The sequence below is a fragment of the Melopsittacus undulatus genome, chromosome 6 (assembly GCF_012275295.1).
Source record: "Melopsittacus undulatus isolate bMelUnd1 chromosome 6, bMelUnd1.mat.Z, whole genome shotgun sequence".
NCBI lineage: Eukaryota > Metazoa > Chordata > Aves > Psittaciformes > Psittaculidae > Melopsittacus > Melopsittacus undulatus.
Window position 1 is genome coordinate 35,343,215 of NC_047532.1, and position 24,529 is coordinate 35,367,743.

The 24,529-nt window shown below is 40.3% G+C and overlaps 1 protein-coding gene across 1 annotated transcript; it reads right to left on the reverse strand.

The window, feature by feature from the left end:
- Window positions 1–302: 302 nt before the first annotated feature.
- CP (ceruloplasmin) lies at window positions 303–23,257 on the reverse strand. Its single transcript, XM_005141172.3, has 19 exons — window positions 23,004–23,257; window positions 20,062–20,306; window positions 18,691–18,903; window positions 17,996–18,169; window positions 17,165–17,419; window positions 15,671–15,836; window positions 10,194–10,333; window positions 9,471–9,611; window positions 9,134–9,345; window positions 8,163–8,313; window positions 7,024–7,236; window positions 6,412–6,619; window positions 5,094–5,233; window positions 4,634–4,762; window positions 3,953–4,059; window positions 2,970–3,186; window positions 2,199–2,338; window positions 1,573–1,735; window positions 303–596 (listed from the first exon to the last, which is right to left on the reverse strand). Exons 1-19 carry the CDS (start codon window positions 23,156–23,158, stop codon window positions 526–528), a joined length of 3,240 nt encoding a protein of 1,079 aa, XP_005141229.2. The 5' UTR covers window positions 23,159–23,257; the 3' UTR covers window positions 303–525.
- Window positions 23,258–24,529: the final 1,272 nt, after the last annotated feature.

Genomic DNA, 24,529 nt, shown 5'->3' on the forward strand with positions numbered 1-24,529 from the left:
AATGAGAAAATAATTCAACAGAACTAATAGAACTATTTTGTTAGGTGTTCAGTTACATGATAGTGTGTGTGTACATATATATATATGAAGTGTGAACCTATGCATAAAGTGATAACTAAACTCCTGTTTTAAAAGCAATAGCTACTAGTATATTTGACCAGTAAAATGTGACAGCCGATACCCAAAACAATCCTTCCTGTTACATAGGGTTGCTTACAATCTTTTTTTTAAAAAAGCACGTTCCATTTCACTCTTCTGTGTCCCTCAGCAATTAAATAACATGCACTAGGCATCACCTAGAATATGTTTAGATTGCAAGTTACTATTTTTATTTAGAGGAAAAGATACTTAGAAGCTGTTTTATCCAGTCAGCTATCTTAGTCTACAGCACATTTGTTAGCCATGGGCCACCAAATGAAATCTTCCAAAACACACATGGAAATGAATTGTCCAGGAGAGGGTATTTCTCAGGAAATGCTTTGCTGAAGGTAAACGTTGGAGAATCACTGTGGTAAAATGTTTTCATCATTCTACTGTGGCCCATGTACCTTTACTCTTGAACTGATCAAATAATCTTGGTAATAAAGAGTGTTTTTCTGTAAGGGAGAAAATAATAGCTTTTGTTACACACACTTAATCAACAGAATAATAGTCTGCATGTGGACAGCAGAATGGAAAATTAGAGCCCTAAGTCCTACTATCTTCAAGGAACAGCTTTAAAATGCATGGAAGGGTGTATTTTAGTGCACTTTAGATGACTGGTTGTAAAAAATCCAATGTACTACTTCTACAAATTAAAGTCTGTTTCTGCATCTCTGTGTACTCTTACGTCAGCCTTTTTATTATGTATTCTGTAAATCTCAGTGGTTTATAAAATAGAACTACATTGTGTTTAATATTCCAATCTGTACCTTAGTAATAGATACACATGTACATTATATAGTTGTGTGTGTGTGTATATATACATACACACATTTTGAGATATTCTTGCTGTTCTCTTTCTATGCGATACATACCTATTATGCTCAGTCTTAAAAGTGTTGCTTTTAAAATTGGATTAACTGTTGAAACAAGAACTTTCCATATTCTTCAAGATGTAAGGTTTGGGGTTTTTTTCCACATTAAATATTTTTAAATCAAGGTAATTGTGTCTGTAAAGCTGAAATAATGTCCTTTAGAAAGAAAACCACAGTTTTAGTGTTTTAGTACTTCAGCTGTTAGGGAATGACTTCAGGTTTATCTGCTAACTGTTCTTGTTTTAAATGAAGATTGAGAGGGAGTCTGACTTTTTGGGTACACAATCCTCTTTTAAATAAAAATCTGTCATTTTTATTTCATTGATGGGAAGCTGAAGCAATAGTCAGTTAACATCCAGTCCTTTAGTTACTTCTGTTTTCTGAGCAGCAGCACTGAGGCAAATATGATTAGACAGCTTGCAAAATTCTGGCCCCCAGACATCAATATTAAGCCATGAAATATTGCTGGGTGCCAGAACTGGTTCCGAGTATGCTTGTGAGCCCCATTCTACATCTTTTAACATAATGAACATCATTGAGTTAAATAAGCTCCTACCTTTCTTTGGGAGCACAGTGTAGGTTGTTTCCATGCCCGCGTGGATGTGGTCAGTAACATGACAGTGTAATAGCCAAGTTCCAGGGTTCTGTGGGGTCATTTCCACAGTTTGAAATGTTCCAGGGAACAGATCAAAGACATCTGCCCGGTAAACCTCTGTTTGCTTCAGGACAAGAAGAAACAATGGTTAAATAGTGTGGCATTACCAGGTGGCAATAATTTAAGCTACCTTTTATGCATATTCCCACCATACTTTTTACAGTTGAGTGAAAAGACATTTACTGCATATCATTTCTACAGAAATATCATTTTGTACATCCACTTCATGCTTAAAGGATTAATAAACTAGCAGGTAGGTGGAAATGAAGAAAAACTACAGCTGTTGTCTTACCACAGCCATGAAAATTCATAGCCCCCTTGTTGAAGCATCTTGTGAGGTCATTGTTCAGCAAATGCTACTGGCAGATACTCTTTATATTGTATATTGGTCATATGCAGGTTTGGAGCATAAAAACTTTACAGTTAAATTACAAGTCCATGACTTCTCGCTGGAGATTACAGTCCTTGGTATTTGACATAGCTTTCATTCTTAACCCAGCGAGAAATGAGTGAAAAGGACCTGTTACCTTATAGTCAAAGCTGTGACCATGGAAGTGTGCTGTGTGAATGTCTATTTCATTGCCCATTCCCATCAAGTACCAGCTTACTTTATCTCCAACATGCATAGTCAGGCCACGTAAATTTCCAAACACCTTTCCATTAATGGCTAAAGAGACAAGAAGAGCAAGACAGAAAATAAATAAAACTTTGTGTGGTGTTGTTCTCTAAGCTTTAATGGAATACAAGATCTGAAAGCCAATGCCAGGCAAAAGTAACAATTTTGAAAGGTATATGAAAGCAAAACAAGTGGACAGCATATTATGAATGGGTCTGATTGTATTCTATCTATAACTAGAAAGCAAGATGTAGTTAAAAGTTCTTTGCTGTACACCCTTGCTTATACTGCAGTTCTTAAAGATCTGCATTTCCTGCAACTCTCTGTGGAGGGTAAGCTTTACCAGGACACACAGCGCCTTTCCTGCTTATCCAAAACAACTGTTTGCTGATATAAAATAAAAATTTCAGATGTCATTTTAAAATTTTTATTCCTTCTCCTGAAGGAATTTTATTCCTTCTCTCTGAAAATTCAACAGGGAACCATTTTTATAGGTTTAAAATAAAAAAAAAATCATTCAGTGGCACTAATAGTGCCAAAACAGTTTCAAACAGTTTTGAGTGAAATTTTTCCTTGAACTGAAAATTCAGAGAGGATGAGAAAGTCAAATTTATATGTAGTATTTTCAAGTACATAATTATATAGAGTTTCCAGATTTACATTAACTAAATTGGGAACATACCATGCATTTTATTACTTTCAAGGAATTCTTCATCCTCTTTGTCAACAAGGTGTGGGTTGGTAGAATACGTTTTAATGTTTTCATCCAAGTACCATGACTCATTTTCATCAAAAACCATAAAAAGAAGAGCAAATTGAACTTTCTTTTTAGTATGAAAAGATGGCAAGTAATGTCTATGGCACACAACAAGTGTGCCTATTAATCCACTGTAAGTGTCCTGAAATGACAAATGAAAAATCGTATCGTTACATGATACGGCGAAGCAGTAGCATTTTTTAATGCCAGACATAAATCTTCCTACTATTTTTACAGCTGTCAGCATCTGGGAATAAAGGTAGCCAGACAAACAAGGTTATTTCTTGACTGTTATGTGGTACCTATGGATCACATTCAATGTACTGTGAAGAGCAACTATCTCTTTTTCTTCTCTTGCCAGAAATAAACATTTGTTCCATTTTAATTTGTTGCCTTTATTTTTTTTTTCTTTTTTATTTCTCAAAGTTCTTTTAAGGCTTTAGGATTTTGAACTTGGTTTCCATTCAAAATACACTTCTTGAGACTTTTTAATTGGTGCTTTCTGAGACACAATAGAAAGAATCTTTTAATTTACATTAAAATTATTAGTCATGGTAACAGGTGGCTTGTACAAAAATGTTGGATTTATGTTCCACAGTTGCATGTTAGTTTTCCCACACATGACAGATTAGATATTGAGGAAGCTATAAAGTGTTAGCTTTAAGAACAAAATACGAATGAGGTGATCTATAGCAGCAGCAGAACCAGGAAACAAGAACATGAAGGGCTGTGACTGAAATTCTGCCCTGACTTTCTTGCATTATTCAAAGAGATATTTAAATTCAGAGGTATGGTAACAGGGGGAACAACTCGATAGAGAAAGCAGAAGGAGTTTCAAACTTCTCTTCCTTTTGCTGTAAGTTTATTTGTATTGAAGTAATGACCTTTAGATTTTATTAATAATCTACCTTAATTATGTCCACCGTTGAATGGTATGCCCATGCAATGCAATGGTCATCTCCTCTCTCAGGACTAGATCTCTCTGGGATTTTCCAGACATACCTTTTTATTTCACCTAAATGAAATAAATATAAATTAATTTTAGAATTTTTCTGTGTGCTGACCTGCAAGAGGTCATCCTGAAACAGATGGTATCTCTGTAGCTGATATTTGTCTTGAACTTCCTCTTCCCAATTACTGCACTGGCCAGCTTATTGTTATTTTTTAATATTTCCCTTCTGTAAATCCCTGACTCTTTTTGCCAAAGCTTTTTTTTTTTTTGGTGGCTGCACTGTCCAGTTCACTTAATAAAAACAATTGTATCTTTTGTAAAGATCACAGAGGAACCTCTGAAATAACAGCTAGCATAAAGTTATGTCCTCTCTATGTTGCAAAATCTGTTTCCTTTTATGAAAGGTGCAGCCAAACTGCATCAACAAATTACTGATCTGCCAAGGGCTAGGATACATAGCAATAGTTAGCAGGGCCATTTTAATTGTAGAAATATTTCTTTCTACAACTAGAACCTGAGGTAAGAACAAAGAAACAAACAAAAATTATGTCTTCTCTGCTATCCTAACATGAGAGCTTGCTAAACCTTACCAGAAGGCTGGATATTCTATTAAAAATACACAAGAACGCTTTGATACCTGGGTTAGTTACAGCAACAACAGAACTGTCTGTTTTCACTCCATGGGCATGTATAGAATAAGGTCTTGATGCCAAATTCTTAAAAACTATTATAATTTTATCTCCAGTATTTGACATAAGCAGTGGCCCTGTTGAATTGGAAAGAAAGATTAACTTGGTTTGACAAAAGATCAGAGCAGACAGCAAGACACGGTTGCATTCAAATACACCACATTAGCTTGTAATTCAACTAAAAACTATACACAGAAAATGACATTCACTGTGATGAGCCAACCTGAGCAGTTGAAGTTAGACAGTAAAGTAGAGAGACTCAAGTCCTAAAGCACCATAATAAAAGTAGCAATTCCTTGTAGGTTTAAGCATTTTGTGTGCACTATACTCAGTATTGTTCAAATAGTATCTTGTTTTGTTTCACTGCATTTTTAACCAGGTCAAAACTGAACTTCATGGTGACTATACCTTGAATTTCCAGATGCTGCTGCTCCTCTGGTCTGGTTTTGGGAGTACTGAATGTCTGATCAGTGTACTCACGATATACTACCTTTCTGTATTTTGACCCAATGAATTTGTCTCCTTTATTTAAAAATGGATTGCCAGGACTGGGGAAAAAAAAGAAAAAAAAAGTTGTGTATTTCTTCATGTATTTTAAAACATCTTTTTGCAGGCATGGCAATTAACCATCAAAAAAAATCTAGCTCAGTGAAACAGTAATCTCATAGACAACTGGTATCTTCAACAAGAAAGCATTCTTGTTAAGCTGGGAGGTTTCTCAACATGGAAAGTTTAAAATCCACTGTAAATAGACCAAGTCTATATTTGAGAGAATGCAAAGTACCTGGCCTGGCAGATACTTCAAATTGCAAGAAGTCATCCAGCAATTTGCATAACAAAAAATAGCCTTCGATGACTTCTGTAGATCTGAAATGAAGCTTAAAATTTCTAAAGCTTAAGTGCTTTGCTGAAACAAAACATGAGGAACTGATTCTCTGCTGAGATCATGGGGGCTGGAGATGGTGGGGAAAAAAAGTGGTAACAGCAGAGTCCATATTACTTGTACTTAGAACTATGACAGAGTCCACTGGGGTGTGCAGGGCAAGGAAATGTGCTATCAAACTGAAGAACAAAATACAATTAAATAAATAAAAAATATAAGCAGTTACAATCTACTACTTTAACCTCAAATACAGGTGGAACACATAGAAATTAATCAGTTAATTGTTTAGTCTCTTCTGCTCATTGGCATGAATTATATGATCCAAACAGTTCTCCCACTGAGATTCAAATACTGGGAATAGAATACCAAGGTGACAAGCTTCATAGTGAATGGATTAAGTCATGAATTGATCTTGGGTAAACTAATGAGACTGAGAGGAGTACAAAAGAACCTTACTCAGAGTACAGAAAAACATGAGACAAAGACGTTACATATCATAAGAAACCAAATATCAGGACAAAGTAGTCATCATATCTACAACTTAATGAGCATTTTAATCATTCCATATCAAGGACTGTACCAACATCAGTAAGTAGTAAATGTGCATGCACTATTCAGGATCCATGAAAATCTGCAGCTGCCCCACAGAATGCTGGACCATTTCATGAACATTACACTGTCTGGCTCACAGTTACACAGCAACATTGCTGTGCAAGGCTCACAAATTCAAGTGATCCCTAAAAATACTTATGCAAAGAGTGTCTAGAAATGCCTTGAGGAGGAAAAGGTTCAGAGAAGTTTCTCCTTTTTTGTATCTTTTCCCTTGCATAGATTTCAAAGTACCTTTCCTCATGGTATTGATGCCGCTCAAATTCCCATGTCCTGTTAGGAGAATAGTCCCATTCAACTTCCACTGCAGCAATATAGTAAGTCTTTTCATGCAAATACATAGATACATCCACATTCCACCAATGGCACTGTTTCACACTGTACTTCTGTTTCATGCCCCCTGTGTAGTGATCTGTTGTCAGGCATGACACTTCAAAAACTCCTAGAGGTCATACAAGAAATAAAGACTTGAGGACAAAAATCTATGACTAGTAGATTAATTTTGAGATTATATTACCTACATTTATTTAATGTTTAAAGAGAGGGACACAGGCTATTGCTCAGATAAGACCCCAATTCTTTGTGTAGTCTGGCAACTTGTAGTGATAAGATTCAAGCATACACAGAAGTAGAAAAATCAAGGCTTTAGCATTAGGAACTTAGGCCCTATGAACACAAATTTAATGCCCTTAAACACAGCTGTAGACAGTTTTAGTATCCAAAGGTTCAAAATATCAGCTATTTAAAACTTGTCTCTAAGCATAAAATCTTCACAGGTAAATAGTTTAAACTCTTCACAGGTAAATAGTTTAAACTATCAACAGAATTTTTAAACAAGACATTTACCTTCAGAATCAGGCTTCATAATAGCTGTAAGAAATGTATGTGGAAACAGATTTGCAGTATCCCTTCTTGTTCCTTTAGTTACAAACGTGTTTTCTGAAAAGTATATCCCATGGACATCAGCTTCTGACCCCAAGCCCATCAAATGCCAGGAAACCACACTTCCTTTACACATCTCAAGACCAGGTTGATTTCCATACATATAACCGTTAATGGCTGTAGAATATTTGAGGAAGCAAAACCCACCTTGATTAACATATTACTTAATTCTGCAATACAGATTAAATAATACACAATTCAGATGTAATGTGATGCCCCAGACTGTCAATAATAAGTTTCATCACATCAGCAAAATTAGAGAATCAATTCAAGCAAAGCTTTTCAAACCCAGTGTTTAAAAACAACCACTAACTGTTCTCCTTTTCAACTTCTAAAGCACAAGTAGTTGACTTGACTGGCTGGAACTTCCATTGTTTTATAGCTCTTAAGTATTCAGGATACAAAAAGCATCCTGGTTTATTCCCCGCAAGATCCTCCAGTCACACAATAGAGACAATTTGAAGTGGGTTTTAGCTACTTTTGTGCAAAGCTTCCAAAACCAGTGAATGCTCAAGGCTCTGTAAATAGTAGGAATGTCCCAGAGTGCAAAATTTAAGAATGAGCACAAGTAAATATGCTTAAAGATTAGGACTGGGTACTGAAGATAAAAATATTCCTATACAGGAAACTTGAAAGATGTTTCTACAGTACTGAAATGTGATCAGTGTGAAACTCAACTCTGCCCTATTAAAAAAGTAAAGATTCTCATTCTAAGGGAGCCACTGCGCTGGTAAAGGAATCCAGACTCACCTATGGACACAAAATAAGCCCACAATGTACCCCTCCTGCAAAAGAAGGCTATTGGTATCTTGGGCTGCATTACGAGGAGTGCTGCCAGTAGGTAAGATTATAAAGGTCAGATTGCAGCTGCTATTGTAGAATTGTTTCAGCTGGAAACAGCTTGTCAGAAAAGAACCTGCCCAATGGAAAGGAATGAAATGTCTTTGCCACTATACAGTTTCCCAGGCTCCAACATGAGATCACAGAAGTAAAAACCTTATATATATAGAAATGAATATTTGTCTAACTTATCATTTTCTTACAGTGCATTTTGTTAGATTCTTGAAAGTCTTCATCATCTTTGTCAATTTTACTAGGATTTAGTGTAAACATCAAAATATTGTCATCCAAGTACCAGCTCAGATTCTCATCAAATACAGTGGCAAGCAGAAAAAACTCCATGTTCACATTTTTCTGTTGAAAAGAAATAGCACAAAGGAAAAATAGAAATGAGTGAACAGAAAATGTCAGGGGAAAAAAATCTATGCACATAATAATGTATAATTCACAAAGTACAATAGATGCATACATTGATACTTCATTCTGATAATCACAAAGCTCTCAGACTGTTTTATTTGGTGACCAGATACCTGCTGTGAATGTTCTTTCTATCAGCAGGAACCACCTCCAGAAACAAATGTGTGTTTTGGTCTTTTCTAGTCATTCTCATCCTAGCTGACTTGAATGCCAGTGGTTGCATACTGCAATTGGTGGTTTCACAACGGTGTCTATCTGCAGCCAGACTGATTTTGCTTGGTTAAAAAACCAAACCAAACAAAAAAAAACCCCACCAAACCAAAATCCCCCAAAACACCACTAAACACAACAAAAGCCACTTCCTTCACTTAAACAGCAGAGGTTTAGATTGGATATAAGGAAGAAATTCTTTACTGTTAGGGTGGTGAGGTACTGGAATGAGTTGCCCAGGGAGGCTGTGAATCCTCCATCCCTGGCAGTGTTCAAGGCCAGGTTGGATGAAGCCGTGGGTGATATGGTTTAGTGTGAGGTGTCCCTGCCCATGGCAGGGGGGGTTGGAAATAGATGATCTTAAGGTCCTTTCCAACCCTAACTATTCTATGATTCTATTTATTCCCCTGAGCATATAGGTGAGACTGATGTGGAGAGAAGGTGCTGAGTGATTGTTAGAATGTGGCAGACCCTGAGGGCACAATTCAGGAGAATTAAGACTCAGGGACAATGGTGCAAATGCTTCCAGTTTTCTTCTTTGACTGACCTGTTTCCCAGAAGAAAGCAGAGCTCCTTTCCTGCACACCAGGAGAGGACCCACAAGGCCAGAACTGGTGTCTCTAACTGCATCCACAGCTGAGTAATAAAGCCAGGTTAAACAGTCTGGATCTTGATCTGTGGGGCCCACATCTTCCGGCACATTCCACTCATATGTAAACGTAGCACCAGGACTCACATGAGAAGCTGGAGATTCAGTACCTATTATAGAATTCAACATCAGGAATTCTGCCAAATGAACTTTGTTTATTTTACCACCATTAATTCATTAACATGTACGACAGCTATTTCCCTGGTGCTTGAAGGATTCCCATCTGTAGGCACACCTCTGGAGGCAGCACCGTACCATGCCCCCTCGTCGCTCTTGCGGTAACTCACACCATGGGGCTGAATGCTAAATGGGTGGCTGGCATTGTTTCGGAAGGTCACCCTGATGCTCTCACCCACTTCAGCCTTGATAACAGGTCCTAGAAAAGAGCACATGGTCCAATTACAAGATGTTTCTATCAAGGGATGTATAAGTCATCATGAGCTTAAAGCAATCAATGGCTGGCTGCTTCTCCCATCGCATGGGGAACTGTCCCTGGGCCTATGTGGCCATAGACTAGGTCCCTGGCACATGGCCTGAATCACATAGCAGCCCAGCAGCAGCTGGAGTGTTCCATTCCCCATTCCTGATGAGGGCCCAGTGACATGCAGGACAGTTCCTCCCTTTGGAAAGGAATCTACAGACACTAGTACCAGCCTCAGACTCAGTCCAGAGCCATGCCAGAAGCAGACAGGTTACAAATAGGGCTAGACCTGCCTGGACATTTGGAGATCATGGCATATTCCCACAAGCAAGTTGGGGATCACCACAGCATTACCTTCAAGAGCTTTCTTACACCCTGGGGTGCCTCTTGGAGGAAGCCACAGGCACCAGCATCTGCAAGAGGCAAGGAGAGACGAGGGCCCCTCCTTCAGAGGTGGAGGGACACTGCTGGCTTGCCAGTGGAAGTGGTAGTTTACTCTCATAAATCTTTGACACGAAATAATTTTAGATATCTTACCTAAGAGTCCAAGATGTGCTTCCTCTGCAAGTCTTTTTTTATGTTCAGTGAAAGAACCATCTGTGTATTCTTTGTAAATGGCTTTTTTATAAGAGCCACCAATTCTTGTCTCACTTTGTTCAAAAAATACACGAGATTCACTGTGTGAAAGAAATTTCAGTAGTTGCAAATAGTTCAAGTCATAATGCTCAGCTTTACAAAGGCAGTCAGGACCTCAAACCTATTATCTGAGGCATAATGACATGCCCAGTTTGTCTTTTGGTTCTCATTTCAGTGGGCTGGCTGCACACTTCCATGTAGTTCTACATAAGGACGTGCAAGACTCTATTGTCCTTCACTAACTTCTCTTTAAGAAAAAGACACAATGCTGTGTTGCTCTTATAAAGCCAGCATGCTTTGAGACTCATCAACAATGATTTCTAGTCAACATGTCATAACCTGAAGTTTACTCTTCTTTTTATTAAAAGTTACAAATAATTCAACAACAGTAGATACTAACAACAGGAATATGTAACATCTAAATAGAAAGTGAGAAGATTTAGTTTACACTTTTTAATCTATACTTTCAGTCTTCATAAAAGAACCTTTCAATGTTTCACAAGCCATGTTTTACTCAAGCAATGAACTGCACCTTGTCCCTTGTGAAGTGGGTGAGTATTCTTTAACTCACAGGTGAAAAATCTGAAGAATCAATCTATTCAGTGAATTGATCCAGGTCTTAAATATGTAAACACAGAGCAAAGGGCAAAGCTATCTCATGCAAGTTGGGGAGTAGCTTGAGAAAGGATGCCTGTGGCACCGGAGCGGAGCCGGGGGAGATCAGCATCCAGAAGCCTCACCACAGAGCGTCAAGAGCCACTGAGGGGGGAGCCTCAAGTCCTCGACAGGACTTGCAAAGAGCTCAGCTACCGTGAGGAGGTGACTCACCGGGGGCGGAGACAGGAGGAGTGGCACCAACTGTGAGTGGTTAAAAACCTACCCAGGGAGCGCGGCGAACAGAGCGGGCAAACAGAGCGGGTCGAGGCAGTTTGCACGGGCAGGCGAGCGGGATGGTGAGCACTCACCGTATGACCAGGGTCCGGTCTGGGAGCTCTGCCCTGGCCGCCCTGGTGGTGGCCAGCGTAGGCACCCAGACAGAGCCGGTAAGTGGGGAGGTTGCGGTGCAGAGCTTGGAGTGTAGAGAGTGCCTGCACTGGTCTTGTGAGGGAAAGGTGCAGAATGGGCAGGGCTGCGCTCGCTGCTCCCTGATGGAGGTCCTCCTCCAGGAGGTGGCTGAGCTACGGGATGCTGTCAGGAAGCTGCAAGATGTCAGGGAAGCTGAGAGGAAGCAGGACTGCTTGCTCCAGGCCCAAACAGCACAGGGGCCTCAAGCTTCCCCTCTAACTCATGGAGGAAAGAATGAAGCTGTTGATCAGGGAAGCTGGGAATTAGTAACAAAGAAAACAACCAAAGGAGGAAGAGGGCAATTAAAAGCAAGGGGCTTCCTCCTAAATCTGCTGTACTCACCCAGAACTGCTTTGCTGTCCTGCAGGGGGCTGATGAGGAAATGCACTTGCATCAGAAACAGTCGGCTGGTGCACTGGTACAGAAGATCTCTACCGGTGCCGCCAGGAAAAAGCGGCGGGTTGTAGTAGTAGGGGACTCTGCCTTGAAAGGGACAGAAGCGCTCATCTGTCGCTCTGACCCGGTCGCAAGGGAGGTGTGTTGCCTACCTGGGGCAGGGATCAGGGATGTTGCGGAGAGGCTGTCTGCTCTAGTAAGTCCCAGGGACTATTACCTGCTTCTAGTGATACATATGGGTGCTAGGGATATAGATAGTAGTAGCCTGAGGAGTATAAAGAAGGATTACAGAGCTCTGGGAGAGGTGGTCAGGGGTTCTGGAGCTCAGATAGTCTTTTCGACAATTCTCCAAGACACAGGGGAGGACCTTCCAAAGGCAAGGAGGATTGGACAGGTTAATAAATGGTTAAAAGGGTGGTGTCATAGTCAAGGGTTTGGGTGTCTTGAACATGGGGCTCACATCTGTAGGCCAGGCCTACTGGGGGCTGGTGGAACTGCTCTGATAAAGAAAGGGAAGAGTGGCTTTGCTGGGAGGCTTGCCAGACTTGTCAAGGATGCTTTAAACTAGTTGTGTTGGGGGAGGGGAGCATCATTCCATCCCAAAACACCCAGTCAGTTGCCAGCACCTATAGTAAATACTCTGAGCAATGTAGTAATATTCTAGCCGCTCCAGACATTGAGCCGGCTTCATTTGGAGCTCGGATCAGATGCCTCTATACAAATGCCCGTAGCGTGGGGAATAAGCAAGAAGAATTAGAGATGTGGGCACATCTACAGGGCTATGATATAACAGGCATCACCGAAACATGGTGGGATGGCTCCTTTGACTGGAGTGTTGGAATGGAATGTTACAGGCTTTTTAGAAAAGACAGGCCCGGTAGGAGGGGAGGGGGAGTTGCTCTTTATGTTAGAGATAGGCTGGAGAGTGTGGAACTCTGTCTGGGAACAGGTGATCAGTTAACAGAAAGTTTGTGGGTCAGGGTTAAGGGGAAATCAGTGATGGGACACATTACTGTGGGGATATGTTACAGACTGCCTGATCAAGAGGAACCTGTGGATGAAGAACTCTACACACAAATAAGAAAAGCCTCACGCTCACAGGCCCTTGTTCTCATGGGGGACTTCAACCACCCTGACATCTGTTGGGGCAACGGTACTGCCTGGCACAAACAATCCAGGAGTTTTCTCGATTGTGTGGAGGACAACTTCCTTCTGCAAGCAATAAAGGAGCTGACGAGGAGAGGTGCCCTGCTTGACCTCATGCTCACCAACAGGGAAGGGCTCGTTGGAAATGTGGCTCTCTAGGGAAGTCTTGGATGCAGTGATCATGAGATGGTTGAATTCGAGGTCCTCAAGACAGTGAGAAGAGAGTGCAGTAAGCTCACTGCCCTGGACTTCAAGAGAGCAGACTTTGGACTCTTCAGGAACCTGCTTAGCAAGGTTCCATGGGATATAGCCCTAGAGGGCAAGGGGGCCCAAGACTCTTGGTTAATATTCAAGGATCACTTGCTACAAGCTCAGGAGTGTTGCATCCCAACTAGAAGGAAGTGCAGCAGGAGGGCCAGGAGACCCCCTTGGATGGATAAGGAGCTGCTGAGAAAAATTCACATGAAAAAATAGCCTTATAAAAGGTGGAAGCAAGGACAGGTGTCCTGGGATGAATACAGGGATGTTGTTCAGGTAGTTAGGGACCAGGTTAGGAAAGCTAAGGCCCAATTGGAGCTAAACTTGGCAAGGGATGTTAAATATAATAGGAAGGGATTTTATAGGTATGTAGCGGCTAAAAAACAGACTAAGGATAATGTAGGCCCACTCCAGAAGCTTTCGGGAGAACTGGCTACACAGGACTTGGAGAAGGCTGAGGTTCTGAATGGCTTCTTTGCCTGGGTCTTCACTGGCAAAGGCTCTGACAGCAGCACCCGAGTCTTGGAAGGCGGACGCAGGGACTGTGAAAACCTAGACCTTGGGCACACTGTACAAGAGGATCTGGTTCGAGACCATCTTAAGAACCTAAATGTACACAAGTCCATGGGACCTGATGAAATCCATCCGCGGGTCCTGAAGGAGCTGGCGAATGAAGTTGCAAAGCCACTGACCATAATATTTGAAAAATCATGGCAGACAGGTGAAGTTCCTGATGACTGGAAAAAGCGAAATATAACACCCATTTTCGAGAAGAGGAAAATGGATGACTTGGGGAATTACAGACCAGTCAGTCTCACCTCTGTGCCTGGCAAAATCTTGGAGCAGATTCTCCTGGAAGGCATGCTAGGGCACATGAAAAACAACAAGGTGCTGGGTGACAGCCAGCATGGCTTCACTAAGGGGAAATCCTGCCTGACCAATTTGGAGGCCTTCTATGGTGGGGCTACAAAAGTGATGGACAGGGGTGGAGCAGTTGACGTCATCTATCTGGACTTGTGCAAAGTGTTCAACACTGTCCCACATGACATCCTTGTCTCTAAATTGGAGTGTCATCAATTTGATAGGTGGACCACTCGGTGGATAAAGAACTGGTTGGATGGTCGTACTCAAAGAATTGTGGTCAAAGGTTCAATGTCTGCCTAGAGACCAGTAATGAGTGGTGTTCCTCAGGGATCAGTGTTGAGACCAGTCTTGTTTAATATCTTTGTTGCTGACATGGACAATGGAATTGAGTGTGCCCTCAGCAAGTTTGCCGATGACACTAAGCTGTGTGGTTCGGTTGATACGCTAGAGGGATGGAATGCCATTCAGAGGGACCTTGACACACTTGTGAGGTGGGCTGATGCCAACCTCATGAAGTTTAACCATGACAAGTGCAAGGTCCTACCCCTGGGTTGGAGCAATCCTAGGCACAGCTACAGTTTGGGCAAAAAGGAAATTCATTGTAGTCCTGCGGAGAAGGACTTGGGGGTGTTAGTCAATGAGAAAATGAACATGAGCCAGCAGTGTGCACTCACAGCCCAGAAAGCCAACCGTATCCTGGGCTGCATCAAGAGCAGCGTGGCCAGCAGGTCAAAGGAGGTGATCCTGCCCCTCTACTCTGCTCTCGTGAGACCTCACTTGGAGTATTGTGTGCAGTTCTGGTGTCCTCAACATAAAAAGGACATGGAACTGTTAGAACAAGTCCAGAGGAGGGCCACGAGGATGATCAGGGGACTGGAGCATCTCCCACATGAAGACAGGCTGAGAAAGTTGGGGCTGTTCAGCCTGGAGAAGAGAAGGCTGCATGGAGACCTCATAGCAGCCTTCCAGTATCTGAAGGGGGCCTACAGGGATGGTGGGGAGGGACTATTTATTAGGGACTGTAGTGATAGGACAAGGGGTAACGGGTTGAAACTTAAACAGCAGGGGTTTAGACTTGATATAAGGAAGAAATTCTTTCCTGTAAGGGTGGTGAGGTACTGGAATGGGTTGCCCAGGGAGGTAGTGAATGCTCCATCCCTGGCAGTGTTCAAGACCAGGTTGGATGAAACCTTGAGTGATATGGTTTAGTGTGAGGTGTCCCTGCCCATGGCAGGGGGGTTGGAACTAGATGATCTTGAGGTCCTTTCCAACCCTAACTATTCTATGATTTTATGATTCTATGCCTTTAGCGTCCTTTTCATCAGCTAAGGATACGATGATGAATTCCTAGCTTTGCTCTCTAACTCAGAATAATGAACCATCTTGAATCATCAGAGGTCACTGCCTATGTATGATATTACAATTCATCCTCATCCCAGTAAAATTATAGCAAAATTTATAGTAAGATGACAAGGAAAACAATAGACATAATTTGGTCTGATATTGTATCTAGCATTAGAATTTAAGCAAAGATGAGTACAAAGAGAAATTCTCCTTAGAAGTTAATTCTACCATATGGCTTACCTTATTTAACATGTTTATATCAATATTGCTTGGAAAGTAAAACTACTTTAATTAGAAGCATTTACCTGTCAGTAATTAATTCTTGTCCAGTAAAATGGTTTATTGCAGATGGGCCATAATTCCAGATGATCTCTTCAGCAGCAATGAAGTACTGTCTTATCTTTGTATTCTCATTGTGATCTGTTGTGGATTTCCTGCAGTCTTTTACATTGAAAAGGGCTTGCATACCACCTGGGAAAACAATGAGAAGGTAGAGAAAACTAGGGAGAAAGAACTGCACTTTGCTTTCTCTTTCCCTGCTTCGAATAGTTCTTCTCTTCCCTGGAGAATTCCCATACCATTGATGGATATGCAAATAACAAATGAAAAGGAAAATGAATTATATAAAAGAATGCATGCCAGATGAGCTAGGATTTAGAAACATGTCATGCTATTTACAGTAGGCAGACTGGTGTGGTAAAGTGCATCCTGCTTGTAAAGCTGTAACTGATGTGATAATTACAGAGAAGATCAGGGTGGAGTGGAAACAGTACTGTTGGCACTTCAGTCAGGGCCAGGTGCTACCACACTGACAATCTTCCATATAAATCTAATCAACAGCTTACTTGTAAAACTCCTATGTCTCTGCAACCAAGGAGGGAGATATGTTAGCAAATTTGCTTGACGGACATATAAATAACCTAAAAAGAGAGCTCTTTAACAGCTCAGGATTAGGACAACCTGCAGGATTTGCGTCTTGTACAGGATGCTTCAACCATGAGGATGTTGCTTGACATAATAGCTATTTCAAAACTTATAACCTCTGTGTAGTTGAATCTGTAGGTTAAACATACTCCTTTTTACATCAGAATTTTAAAACCTTGGAGAACAATTTTGAGTTTTATGTCCTTCCTCTTTTGTGACAAACAGCTTCTCTAACTCACAGGGATATACATCATGGAAAAGTGGGATATAGATCATGTAAGAGTGTGAAATTAGCTTCTAAGTATTTCATATGGTTATCAAAAAGCACTGGAAACCCTCCAAGACAGGGGGATTGGAACTAGATGAGCTTTAAGTTCACTTCCAATCCAAACCATTCTATGATCCTATGAAACAGAGGAGGATACAGGGAAGAGAAATTCAGATGATCTCTACTTATTAGCCAATGCACTTTCCAGAATATGTCTTTGTCAGGAGGCAAGTTAGCCTGCCTGTCCCTGTGCCCCTTGCCCAAACATGAAATGAGACCCAACTTTTATGTTACCAAACAGAAAATTGTGATTATCTTTGGTAAGAGGCAAACATCATGCTATTGTTTGTCTAAAGTTGAGGTTTGCCAATTCCTGCCAACTGATACCAATTTCCATTACAGAAAACAATTTCCTTGATTTCTATGGCTACATGCTCAAGCCCATCTAATACACTTTTAGGTATTTCAATTACTATGAGAGTTTTGTTACCTTGAGGAGAATATCATCTGGTTTATAACCAGGTGTTGTCAGGAATACTGTAAAGTGACTCGGAAAACTCTTAGCTCAACCTAGAAAAATAAAATCTGATCTGAACTTATTCTGTACCTTTGATATGGTCATTCACTTGGCAGCTGAGCATCCATTCCCCAGGACTCCTTGGTGTCATGACAGCATCGATAAATGTGGCTGGGAAGAGGTTGATGGTGTCAACTCGATGATGCCTTTCTATTAAGGTCTGTCCATGGAAGTAGGCTGAATGGATATCAGCTTCATTACCCATGCCAAAAAGATGCCATTTTACCTTATCTTCTGCACACATTGTGAGGTTTGGGAGGTATCCATACATGTACCCATTGATTGCTATAAGAAATGTTACTTATTACAGTTACTTTCACAGACCTTAGGATTTTTACTTCAAAAGCAGGTGTCATATAACCATTGCTTTATTACTCAACATAGAAAGAAACTCAAAATAAAACTCTGCACCTTTGAAAGTAAACCCACTTCATCTGCACAACTTATCTGCACGACTAGTAGTTCCTGCTAGAATTCTGGAATCCATGTCAGAGGCAAAGGTAATTTCTTTTTTGACACATGAACTAAACTGTTTTTCTAAACTGCAATATTATAGTACAGAGCTCAGGACTAAGAAACAGAACAAAGTAACACAACTCTATTTAGACTGCGTGAGACACACTGGCAAGGAGGTTCTTGGTCCCTATGGATTTTACATCAAAACTCCAAGTTTAATTGCACAATACTTGCCATCACTTTTTTTTTTTTAAAGGATCTTTCTTAATCCTTCAAGAAAAAGTCCTGCTTAAAAGAAAAAAAAAAACCAACAACATATTTACAGCTCATCTTCAAAAGAGACAATGCATAAAATTATTTCATTACATATCAGTGACAAGTAATATTTATATAATGTTCTCTCACAGTGCATTTTGTTGCTTTCCTGGAAGTCCTCATCATCTTTGTCAACTTTGGAAGGCTCAGAACAGTATGTCTTGATATTATCCTCTAGATACCAACTCAGATTTTCATCCATCACAGAAAACATAAGGATAAATTCATCATCAAAGTGTTTATCAGTGCCCTTATTCATTGTATCTGAAAAAGAAATATATAGTCAAAGTCTTTGCCAACTGACATTATCTTTTCATGAGTTAAAGGTGCAATATCATTAGGGCTGGTCACTGTTTATTGCTTATTTTGTACACTCACAGTTACTTTTCTAGAGTGTGAGTGTACACAAAAACTTACAGACACACAAAACAAAAGCTAGTTTTGATAGTATAAAATAGATTTACTAAGAATAAATACGGTGTGTGCTAAGATTATAATAAATCTTTCTTAGTATTTTCACATCCTTTTGTATTATTAGCATGAACAGATCTCACTCTCCTGCATTAGTGGACAAAGTATTCTGCAAATTATATCTGCTGTCACACACAAAATCTAATTATTTCCTATACTATGGAAAGGCAGCTAACTGAGAAGACCAAAAGCTGCTATTTCAGAATTAACTGTAATCTTCTTCTCTTCCAGTAAATTATTTCTCAGATATTTATCAATAACCATTAACAATCACCTTGCATATGTATTTACTTACTCCTATATTTATGGTTTACCTTTCCTGCAAATTATTAAAGGCCCAACAAGCCCTGAGGCAACATCCCTTGGAGCATCTATGTGGGAGTGGTAAACCCTGGTTATGCAGTCTGCATCTCCCTTAGCTGGACCTTGATCTTCTGTCACATCCCATGTGTATGTATATTGGCTTCCAGGCTCCACTGCATCATCGCTCTTTTGCACATCTTTGGTGTTGTCAGGGTAAAAGGCACCTGAAGAATGCCACACAGCCACCAATCAACAGGACACATTTACAATATGTTGTCAGGATAGCACTTGCCACGCTTTAGGATTGACTACATTTTGCAGTAAAATAGACTGAACATAGAAATACAGGTAAAACCAAAACCTTTAAAAATGTTTAAAATCAGGTGAGTAGATCTTTTTCTTCTCTTCATGAGTCTTGTCATTTGCTTTTGAATCCCATGGGAGTGCTTTGATTAATAGCATGTTCAATTTAGTCTTTTGTTTTTTTAGGAGGGCACTATGTACTTCTGCTAAACAGATAACAATTCAAATATTTGTAAAGCATTTGTTAAATATTAATCTTAGACACTGTTCTAAAATACTCTTTAGGGACATATGCAGTATTGGTGTTGCTGGAATGAGAGCAACAGAAAAAAAAATTAATCACTGTTCCAAAAAGTGTGTGTACTGCTATAAAACACACTGTTCTGCTCCCACAGAATGTATCTGTACCAAGCCACGTATAAGTTGTATGGCTAGTACTTCATAAATTCTTCTAATGAAAATACTTTAAAGATTGCTTTGGAGACAACATCATATTCTCAACAATTTACACACTCTTTTAAGGCCCACTAAAAACCCTTTCAACAGCCATATTCTGGTGCCTTCTTTTACAGAAAACCCCTGCCACCGGAGTGTGGCACGATAGGCTATTGCAAGGGCAAACCGACACTAATCCAGACAGTACCCCTACAAAATATCTTGAAGTGTGTCAGACTTTTATCTCATTAATTTATTACTAAAGCAATAGCTGTTTCTCCACTTTAAGAAACTTTTGTGCATCTTACACACAATATATACAAATTTGGCACTAAGAATTTGGAACTGTAAGTTATCACTATTCAGATCTTCGTGAAAGCATCAATTTTTCCCTTAGAAATCTTCAATTCTGTATCTCATACATAATTACAGTCTTACTTCAGGTGGAATATTGATCTAAAATTACCACCTTTATGAATTCCACTTTTGGCTTCGTATTTCACTTTTGATAAATTATCGAACTTCTTAGCTCTTATATTTATTGTGGATTTATTTGACCAGTCCACTCTTTGATGAGAGGGTGTCACATCCAGAGGAATGATTGACTTTGTATAAATCCTGGCATAGAACAGACTCAAGCTTACCTTCATTTTCCTTTGTGTAGGTTACACCATGTGGATGCAGTGTGTAGTTTCTGGAAGCAAAGTTTTTCAAATGTATAATAATGGAATCTCCAACTTCTCCCTTAATGACAGGGCCTAAAAACCCCAGCCAGGAAGGTTTGTCGACTACCACATCATATAAATGACTGCTGTACTGAGCATAGACAGCCTTTTTGTAAGTGCTTCCTATCCTATGTGGTCCTCTTTTGAGAAAGACTCCAGCCTGCCTGTAAAGAAAATACACAAATGAATTTCTAGTGTCCGCTACTCATTTTATATTTGAATGGTATTAATTAATATAGTCTCAAATAAAGACCAGGCCTCAGTAGCACTGTGCACAACTATATGTGTTTAGGAGCAAATATGCTTCTTACTGTGAAAAGTTAGGCACCCATACAGAGATTATATACTAAGCACTAACCTGAATATTTTATACCTATTTTGTAGACTGAAGATGAGAGTATTTTATACAATTTATACATTTATATAAAAAACCAGACTTGATTAGCAAGGAAACAGCCTAACCCATGGCTAAGATGAGACTGATGTAGATGGTATTTCCTACATGTAGTAGGAAGTGAAGTGAGTACCTATCATGGATACACTGCCCAAGCATCAGAAGCCAAAGGTGAGGGGTTACCATGTGTCTCTTAAAACTATCAACTGAGAACAGCTTTGGAGCCAAACTTTGCCTGTGCTGAGGGGACAGGTACCGTTCATCAGACACTTTGCTCTCTAAGAGTTATCTTTGTGGGAAAAGTGCTTGTATTTGCTAACTACAATGGAAAGAGAAACTGCCAGCACTGGCTGTTCAAACCAGTAGCACTAGTTTTGGTTGATGCTGTTAGCACAAATTCTAGAGTCTTTTCAACAACAAATCCTCCTCCACAGTTCCCTGCCCATGCCATGAGAACTAGCTGTGAAAGCAAACCTACTCCAGGAGAAGACAATCCCAGGCAGCAACACTGCCTGAAGTTTAGCAGCCTCCTGATTTCTCATCTTACACGATGAGAAACCAAGCCAAGTTGGTTTTGTACTCCCAGCAGGCTGCATTCTGAAGCAAGTTAATACTGCCAAAGAATGCGAAATATTTCCTACAAAGCTGAGCATTGTTTGAGCATGTGAGGAAGGGGAAACCTTGGAATAGCCAAAGTGGGCACACATGAAAGCTGGAGAGGGACTTTTTACAAAGGCATGTAATGATAGGACAAGGGGGAGTGGCTTTAGACTGAAAGAGGGGAGATTTAGATTAGATATTAGGAAAAAATTCTCCCCTGTAAGGGTGCTGAAGCATGGGCACACATTGCCCAGAGCAGTTGTGGCTGCCCCATCCCTGCCAGTATTCAAGGCCAGGTTGGACAGGGCTTTAAGCAACCTGGTCTGGTGGATGGTGTCCCTGCCCAGGACAGTGGGTTGGAACTAGATGGTCTTTAAGTTTCCTTCTAACCCAAAGCATTCTGTGAGTCCATAGTTCTATGAATTGCTTATCCTTTGGCAAGCACATATCTGAAGTGTAATTGAAATGCCAATCCAGAGTTCCTTGAAACTTGGAGAACATAAACTTTGTTGCAGAAGCTCTGTTACTGAAAGTCTGAGAGCCTGAAGCTTTTCAGCCACAAATTAAATCAAACGAATATATTATGGCTCTTCTTGGACTGTTTAAACAGCTACCATTTAATTGTAGAGAATTCCTCCTAGCAGGTACACCATCTTTTCCCTTCTCCTGCTCTTCCCTGCCTATATAAGTATCAATCGCCATACAAGCAGATCATCATAGTTGAAGGGTTTAGGTGAAAAAGAAGAATCAGAAAAGCTGAAAATGAAAAGTAGCATAAAAGGGACCAGCTTCATTGCAGGCATGCAACTACTGAAAACCTGCAATTAATTTCGCATGCTGCAGGCTGTCACATCGCAGAGAAATGCAGTGAAAGTGCAGTGAACAGCGGTAGCTCACTATATTACAAGACAGGTCTGCAATTTTCAGACACGATGCCATGTCCCACCATTTCTCAGCCTGCTGCACCACTGGCAGTGTCTTAAATGTCACTCAGTCAAAAAAAAAAAGAGTTCACTGCTTTGTCCCATGCCTGATGAAGCAGCAGGTTATGGCTGAGAGATTGTTTGCTCTCACTAGAGAAAACAAGCCACAGGAAATCGAATCCCTCATCTACAAACTAAACGAGAAATAAATTTTTGAGATTTTACTAATTTCTGAGCTCTCTCTTCATTGTTTTTATTTTAATATTGTCCTATTTAATTTTAAAGGCATTGAAAAAAAATGAACTTTTTTTCCTCTCTCAGCTATATCTCTGATGCTTTTTATATCTGAGTTTTTCTTTATTGATCATTCATATCTTCAGGTGCTCCCCTTCTCCTCACCACACGTATCCTCATCATACTTACTGCTCTCACTCCGCACAGGACCCTCCTTGCCTTGTAACAAGCAACCCAGCTCCTCCACTGTGGTGGAAGGACCCAGCTGTGCTGCTGCACCAGTGAAAACAACCACTGCCAACAATGAATACCCAAAAAGGAAACCTGTGCCCAGTAGGAAAGTTTTAAATTTGTCAAACTTCTGCACTTAAAAACATAACAGCAAAGTCTTCTCTTCAGTACCGGGACTTTAGCCATTCAAAATTAAATATCATTAGACATTCAGGGTCTTTTTCTTGTCTCTACTTAGTAAACATTGCATCACAACAAATTCACAGAAACACTACATATATTCCAATGCTTTTAATTAGCAGAGCATTGGAATGCAATTCTCAAGGAAGCCAGGAAAAGTCAATATTACGTTATAATTCCCTGACAACAACAGGATTCATTTCTCTGCCTTCACCAGGCTTTCAGTCTGTCTTTAATGTCTGCTTTTAAAGCACACAATGCTGTAAAATCAACCAACCAGTGTAAACTGTTCTACTTACTCTTCTTCTGCAAAAGGCTGTCCAGATATGATATTGGTATTGCCAGGTGCATAGTTCCACTCTGTCTCAATAATGCCAATGTAGTATTCCCTCTTCACTGCCCCAACTTGGCAACAGCAAGAAAACATCAAGCAACTTAAGAAGAAAAGTTTCATCTTGCTCTCATGAGCCTTGTGGAAAATGTGAAATACAAACACAGGACGGGCACATGCAATTTCCCTTTATACGTTCTTGTCTTTCCCGCCCACCACCCTCCTTGCCTCCCCCCACTCCCTGCTCCTGTTTGCTTTGGTGAACACAAGAAACTGTTGCACAATGTCTCTGTGTGTCAAGAGTAAACAAAAGATTCTGGTAATCTCGTCAGTTCAGATAATCTTCAAAGAACTGTTTTCAATTTCTGCCAAGCTACTGCCACACAAATTACATTTAGACTGTTACCGGACTGTAAATCTTGGAGCTGAACTGAAAGTACAGTAGATTTAAATACTTAAGCTTAATTACATTCTTCACAATCTTTATCACTCTATAGCTTGCATACTACTCATAAAATCATTCTGGTGATGTGCAGCACAAGAACACAACTTTTTAAGTGCGTTGTGAAAATCTCTAATGACACCTGTTTTTCCTTTGTATCTGCTTGTACGCTGTCATAACTGGATGCAGGGCAGGTCATGTAGATGCACACTGTCTCCTGCCCATTTTCCTTGTTGGTTCTTAATCTACAGCCTGCCATTTCTTCCCCTCTGCACAGCAACTGCTAAACTGGTACAACACAGATAAGAGAGGATTAGGTCACTGGTATCAGAGCAGAGCTGATGTGTGACAGGACACTGGAACAGGTTGCCCAGGGAGGTTATGGAGTCTCCTACGCTGGAGATATTCAAGGCCTGCCTGGACAAGTTCCTGTGTGATGTACTCTAGGTTACCCTGCTCTTGCAGGGGGGTTGGACCAGATGATCTTTCAAGGTCCCTTCCAATCCTTGGGATTCTCTGATTCTGTGATTCTGTCTGTGGATAAGCTCTGCTAACCCACCATGGTTCCCTTGGAAATGTGATTTTAACACAAAGGACAACACATATGGCTAGAGATGAAAAGGACCAGCTGGTCACCAGTGGAGGTGGGGGATGTTTGCATCTCATTTCCAAGTAGTTTCAGTATTGTCCAAATGGAAATGAGGCCCAGAAATTCCACAAAATTAGCTCTCTATGTTATCTTCCTCCTAGTCTATCACCAGACAGGATAAGTCACATTCCTCAATGATTAAAAGCATAGTAGATATGTAAAGCTCCAGATAACCTTTAACTGTTACCATTATCTAAATGGATTAACAAGTACAGGCAGCTATACTTTTGCTTATTTAAGTTCTGTAAATATTTTGTATCTGTAAGTCTCATTGAGAAATAAGAACAAAATTGAACCTTAAATACAGGACACACAAAACCCACCCAACTGAAGTTTGCAGTTACATTTGTTTTCCAAGCATACATCCATCACATCATGGGTGTATGCTTTAGACATACAAAGC